Genomic DNA, 7,210 nt, shown 5'->3' on the forward strand with positions numbered 1-7,210 from the left:
AGATGGGATACGATTTTTGTGCGTTGGAGTAGACCTCACTAAGGATATCACGGGTTTTTTCGAATATTAGTACTGATCTTAAATCTTCTTTTGACCTGTCTTCTAACTTCGCGAATTAAAAGGCCCCAAGAATTTCAATCGCATTTTTCAACTATGTAAAATTTGAGCATGGAAATTGCTCCGCTGCTAAGTTATAAGCCGGTAGCATAAAAATGATAACTCTACGACCTTTTTGCGACCTTTTTAATAGGAAGTTAATATATTTTGCTTTTCTATTTTTGTACACGATTTTTGTAGGTTTTATAATGGCTATCTAGTTCGATAGATTTAGCTCTAGACTATATTTTTATATAGCCGTCATTGTGCAAGTATTGAATTGGTGTTTGTAGGTCATTTATTTGTTCAAAAGTTGAATTAATGATGCTCGTGACAGTTTCAACTGCTATCTCGTTACCTTTTATTCTCTGGTGAGAAAAGCACACATTTTCTATCAGCGAGGCCTTCTACAAGCGACCAGCATATCAATGGCTTTCCAGCTTCGAATGACTTTAGATGATAACTGTCGACGTAGTCGTTAACTTTCTAGTTATTTCTTATTTTTTAGGCTAACTTTGCACTTCAAAACAAAAAGTTCCGCACTTGTACTCGGCTTGACCCCACAACTAGTCAGATTCGCTTTTCCACCGTTATCAAACCACCTTGTTGCTACCCATAAACAACCTACATTCATTCATGCTACATGTCGCGGTCATCTCACCCGGAGTGAAAATCGACTCTCAACCCCCGTTCGAGTCGCTTGACTCACCTCATTCACACTGCTCGTCTCACTACTCTCGCAGGTCTTTCTAGCCTTGCTGGGGAGCCCAGCCCGGGTGCACAATAGGCATGGATTGTAGTTCCTTTTCTGGTTTTCTACACCCGCTCGATCTCCTTGACGAACCACATTTTGCCAATCTAACCAGCTGTACGATCTTACACGTGCATCTAGCTTGTCTTTCAGCCTAGTTTATCTAACTAGTTTTGCTTATCTAGCCAACGAACACACTCCAGGGGCATCTGTTCGCCCGCGGTACCCTTTTTAAAGTCTTTGGTATGACTTTCGAAGGCCGAAGATACTTCTGCCAATTGTGCCCTCTACCGACTCAGAATTGGTAGCCTTTGACTGGGGTAGCCGGGATTGTGAAGCCCATACCCTGGCAATGCCAAAGCTTCCTGACTTCCCTCCTGTTTTCTCAAATCGGGCTTGGGCCCGTCTAATCACACTTCCATAATTAGACAAGAGGCCATATAGGCAATGCCATGTGTTCCATGGTACTAGAGCTTAGTTTTCCAGTTGAGCAAAATATGTCCTAAGCATCTCCAGCTGAAGTCCCCTCATCGTTCTATCCGCTGTTTTAGCAGCAAGGTTATTTAACGGTAGTAGTAGGTTGACGGCTGACACACTCAGAATACTTTCTTTAGAAGCTTTCCAGGACAGGATAGTGCGTCAATTCAGCATTTTCTCTTCTAAGCAAATGCCTCTTACAGCATTACATTCTTGCCAACTCTGCTTAATGCTTTCCTGTCCTGATAGACTCCTACGTCCTCTGCCAATGTTAGAGATTCGGGAGTTAGGGGGTTTTCGTTCACATGGCTGCTTCTATGAAACCTAAATAGATTTCCAGTTTTCGTTAAAATAAGACAAGTTCAGTTAAGTTGAGCTAAGTTAAGTTTTTTAAGTACATTTGAGTAGCGCACTACTCATCAAGTGGACCGTATGAACCCTCCGGCTTCGACATTCCGGTATTGCTTTTGCACTTAATCAGTATGTATCCGTTAAGTTATGTTAAGTTCAGTTCAGTTATATAACTAAAGTCTCGACTAACTCATTTCGTTCACCATACCTACAAATATATATAACAGTCCCAGTCTGTATTCATTCCCCTTCAATTAGGAGCAGTCATATATTTGCGTTGCTGGTATTTTTTTGACCCCGTCTAAATTTTTACTACAACAGTAAATGGTGCTTAGTAATAACCAGAAATAGCTACAAATTCCTTAAAATTACTTATTGGCACCATGTCAGCGACGATTACTATAAAAAAAAGTTGTGTAAAGAATTTCGTTGCGATTAATGAGTAAAGGTTCATAAATTCGATCAGTGGCGGAGCAAAAAAAGGGGACAAAAAGTTAAGTGAATACGGCGGTAAATAAAAAAAAAAACAAATTGCATATAAAACTGTAACGTAATTTGGTGCAAAATAACGAGTTATCTATCTCGACTTTTCTTTTCATTCGCTTTTTTTTAAATATCACGCGTGACTAATGTCACACTCTCATCTTGTTTTTATTCAGCATTTTTGGAAAATTCATCATGGAAAGGCTCCCACCCCAACAACGTATCCAAATTATTCAGCCGTAGTACGAAAATCATCACTCTGTAAGAAAGTTTTTCGTGCGATTCGATTAACATATGGTATGTATTATGGGAGTTTCACTGTATTTTTAAAAAGTAAATGTCAGATATTGATCTTTCGGGTAGTAATAATGACTCTGTTATGTCGATGGATCATCGATTATAAAATCTCTTTAACTCAACTGCCAAATTTTGTAACTACCTTAAACTCCAACGATCAAAATCTAAGAAAAAGTTCAAACTGAAAATCAGAAACTACAAAAATATTTATGGAAAAAAATCTGCATTTCAAAAACTCACTCAAATTTTAACCCCTTTGTTTAGTTACAGCGCCGCCACTGCCTGCGACTGTAATCTTATCAGCGAATTGTTTTCTCTGATAAATCCAATCACCCCTCCACACGTTCGGCAGCCGACGATGAGAAGACGTACAAATAGCAAAAATATTTCACGCCAGCTATCAATATAAGACGACACGCGAACCTAGCAAGCAGGTCGTGCACATAAAAAATATCGGTTTCAACGCATGCTATGGTATCGTGATATCTTTACACACCTTCGAATATTCAAATACATATCTATCAGTGCAAAGTGTTCGGTCTCGACTTTCGGTTCTTAAGTCTACAAGCTGGAGTGATTTATAGTTTTTAACTTTGTTTCGCACATACATATATGTACTTTACATAATTACAAATGCATACTAAAGTGATTCTGTCGTTACTCTTTGCATTCATTGTGATCTTTGCCAATCTGTGTACAACGATTGAATCGCGTAAAGTGATCTTCTACAATCGTCAACCAACAGTGCAAAAGAGTCAGCTGCTATCCACACAAATCATGTCGAAGCCATGTCCAGCCGGTAAAATGCGAGATCATCGTAATCGTTGTAGGCGAGCCATTATATTTAGTAGAAGTAAGTACTGGATAAGCGTGTCGCGTATGGAAGAGCGTTATGTGTTGACCCAAAGACTGAGAAATTTGCCTATTTAAAAAAAAACGTTAATGAAAAATCCAATTTTTTTTGTGTAAATCATCAGAACGGTAAGTGTCAATTGTGTTTACCGAAGAGACGGTGCAAAGTACGGTCGTCCACGAAACGTGGGAATGCCTAAGTTATTAAGGCCGTAGAGCATTGAAATCGACGAAAACTGCTGCGCAAGCAGAAATTAATATAAGCAACGCCTGTTTGTTGAACATTATAAAACGTAACTTCCCTGTCGGGAAATGCGTAGTCGATTACTAAAATAGCCAACTTTTGGCTCGATTATTACGGCTAACTTTTAATTGGTTTCAAAGTCAGGCAGCGCTCAGCCGAAGAAATGTGTGTGTTTAGAATTTGTTTCACAATTTTCACTTTCAACAAAAAAAAATGTGTTAAAAAAAAAACAATTAGATATGTATCCAAATATTTTGTCATTTCGTTTTTCTATTGGAAGCGAGGAGACTTGAATTTGTATTATATCTTCAGCAATATAGCCATAAATAACAAGCATGTACACTGCCGGCAAAAAGTATTGGCACAGCGAACTTTTCACAACATATACAACAATTTTTTTTTTTTGTAATATTTTACCGCTAGTTTTTTATAAAAATATGGTTAATTCAACAACAAAAAACATAAAATATAATTCCTAAACTTTGTGCAACACCCGTGGAAATTCAGCAAATTTTCATACAGATTTTTTAGAATTTGTTTGGTATGCAGTTTCGCAGCATTAAATTGTAGTAAAAAAATGCAAGCTCGGAGTTAGTCAAAAATCGCATTGATTTTTGAGATTTTTTTTTTTTGTTCACGGTATTTTGCATTTTTCCATATAAGGTATTTTCAAAAAAAAAATTTTATTTTTAAAGAGACTGCGTGAAAAAAGAAATCCAAAAATCACGTTAATTCCTCGCTACTTAAAATTTGCGTGGTTTGTAATAATAAAATTGATTGTGCTAAATGTCTGCGTACTCAAAAAAACATAAAAAATAGGAACTATATTTTTATGTTATTTGTTGTACAGTTAACCTTTTTTTTAAGTATTATGCATGTAGGAATTTTATTTTTTTTTTGACGGGGTCTAATCTAAATATCGCACATTTAATAATATAGAGAATTAATTACAACTTTACGTTATTGGAGATTTCATCACACAATTCTTAAGATTGATAAGGAGAATATGTTCAGCCTAACAGATGTCTAAACTTTCCAAAAATGTCGAAGCTATGGGTTTTTCCATCGGTGCTTTGTATACCAAATGTATGAATTAATCATACTTGAATTGTCATTTTCCAAAGAATTGGAATTTTAAAAGAATTCTGTATATTATCAAACGACCGATATGTATGCACGTATGTACTTGCATTATCCTCAACATAATTGACAAATATTGTCGGCGCTAATAGGCTCAGCTCAGCTGCAAGCTATCTTTTTGTATGGAGCGTAGAGAGAGGTCATTTATCTTCCTGTATTTATATACAATTTATTCTTTTGTTTTATTCTATTTTATTAGCTATATTTTTAACATTGCAGAGTCTAAATAACACAAATGTCTCCACTGATTTAATGGTCACTGAGTGATTTTCCATCGAATTCTCCGAAATCAACTGTGGGAATGGGACGAAGCGTATTAGGAGTTCTTCATTCAGCAAAGCGGTTTCTTATTGTAGTAATTATCTATAAATATAACTTAGTTTAATTATAAGATAATTACTTCGTTTAAAAAGTATTTATGTATAACCAACCAGCAAGACAGCAGTGACAAATTATAAAAGTTCATATATGGCGATTTGGGTCATATGAACGTGTGTATGAGTATATGTCTGTATTTATCGGTGCGAATGTTAAAACCTAAAGATATCGTATTTGGTTATTTATATAGCTTACCTGCATAGTTTTCTAAGATCGACATAACTAGTATTTATGTAGATATATCTAAGAGAAATTAAGTAACATTTTTTACTTACATATGAACATTGGTATCTTTTGTTTACATACGTTGTTTCTGTTTATCTACAATAAATCATTATTTGTTTTTGTATTTTTTATCAAATAAAAAACTATTTTAACGATAAGCAAACATTGATTACTTTACGAATATATGTATATACATTTATGGTGCAATAAATTTTTAGCACTTCAACGTTTTTCTGTTATTTCTGTTAGAAGCACGTTTTACCTTGGTACAGAAATTTAAAACGCGAGTCAAATCGGTTAAAGCAAAAAAAGCAGAAAAAAATTATAAAAATTAAGCGAAAACATAAAGCAAAGCTAACTTAAAGTAAAATAACCAACATTGAATTGCGTCAAAATTAAAATAAAGGCAGCCTGAATTTCGATGTGAAGCAAAACTCTCTGGGAAGCTAATACCTGTGAATAATTATAATGAGCTGCACCTGTGTGTGTGTGACCGGAATGAGTTAGTAAGCACGCGCGATTTCTGACCAGGGATGCCAACTCTGTCAAAGCCGATTGCACAACACAACAAAGGTTTTCCTTAATTATTTGGGGTAACTGGATTTTCTATTTTTTAAATAAAAAAGTAAGAAATATAACTGTAATGCAATATTTAAATTTATATAGCCAAAAAGTAATTCGCTGCGTTTGTCAGATTGTTCGTGAATAGTTACGAATAAAGCATACATACACCTTGAGTATAACCGTTGAAAAATTTTCTTCTCAGTATGTAATATTTTGGCATTTTCTTCGACTTCTGAGGGCTTAGTTTTGTCAGGTTAGTAATAAAATGAAATTTATTATTAACTTCCTTAGGCTTGGGTGTTTTTATAACCATATAGCTTTTAAGGGTTAAATGCCGCTTTATTGAGTTTACAGGTATTTACTTTGGGTCGTGCGTGTCTTGTTACCATCAGTGTATTTTTTTTGACCGCCCTAGGCCCGGGCGTATTGGGCCTTCGGGCAAATCCGCTACTAGCGGTACCGTTGGTTGTGCGAAGTTATGCGTATTCCCTATTGTATCTGAAGTGAATGCGATTGGTTATAATACACCGCTTATAACGTACAATTAACCCTCCGATGAGTGACAGTGCCGATGACGTTAGAGTCGTGAGAAGGTCCTTAGGGACCTACAAAGAGTTGCTCGATGTTTCGACTGTACATGTGCAACTTCTTTGGTATTTATGTTGTCTTTTGATTAAATTAACGTCCTGCATATATATTAGGAATGAAATAATTTGAAGAACAAGTGAAAAAAAATCAAAACATGAAGACAAGTAACTTGTTATTTCTTCTAAAATTGTACAAGGTCCCTAGGGACCTTGTCACTAATCCCCGTACTATATATGTTGAAATCTCAATAACACTCGAACGTGATCCCGTATCCCTTCGAAACTTATTTTAAACGATTCAGCTTAATTTATTCTTGGAATACATGTATAAATTCTTTTCAAAAATGCATTGAACAAAAAGATATAGGCACATGAAATACGAAAAGGTCCCTAGGGACCTTCTCACAAATCGAAGGGTTAACATATCCTTACGATTTGTTACGTTCCGCCCATGCGTTATAACTTTATTCCGAAGAATCGCATCAGTTAGAAACTCTCGATAAACTTGGTTCAGTAATGCTGCTACTCAAGCGATCACTTTTAGATAAAGATCGTATTACCGTTACTGGCAACTATTATAACAGCTTAAAATTGGCTGAGTACCTAAAAAGTCGCAGAATTGACTCGTCACTTAATTAAGATCTCAGCATTCCATCGAGATGGTATGCCTAACCTGACTTCCATAAGAGGTAATGTCTTCTATTCAGATGCAATAACCGACTATAATGACGCCTAAAAACCAACTTGCTTCATTCCATTCTCCTT

The 7,210-nt window shown here is 35.7% G+C and overlaps 1 protein-coding gene across 1 annotated transcript; it reads left to right on the top strand.

Annotated features, from left to right (window-relative positions):
* The first annotated feature begins 2,875 nt into the window (after nt 1–2,875).
* Nucleotides 2,876–4,945, top strand: LOC108368946 (uncharacterized). The gene is made up of 2 exons (XM_017623916.1): nt 2,876–3,308; nt 4,911–4,945. The coding sequence occupies exons 1-2, from the start codon at nt 3,089–3,091 to the stop codon at nt 4,919–4,921; spliced, it is 231 nt and encodes a 76-aa protein (XP_017479405.1). The 5' UTR covers nt 2,876–3,088; the 3' UTR covers nt 4,922–4,945.
* Nucleotides 4,946–7,210: the final 2,265 nt, after the last annotated feature.

The sequence above is a fragment of the Rhagoletis zephyria genome, unplaced genomic scaffold (assembly GCF_001687245.7).
Source record: "Rhagoletis zephyria isolate East Lansing unplaced genomic scaffold, Rhagoletis_zephyria_1.1 Rzeph_scaffold_03415, whole genome shotgun sequence".
Lineage (NCBI taxonomy): Eukaryota > Metazoa > Arthropoda > Insecta > Diptera > Tephritidae > Rhagoletis > Rhagoletis zephyria.

Coding starts and splice junctions, on each gene's coding strand:
- LOC108368946 (XM_017623916.1), top strand. CDS start 3,089: ATGCATACTAAAGTGATTCTGTCGTTACTCTTTGCATTCATTGTGATC.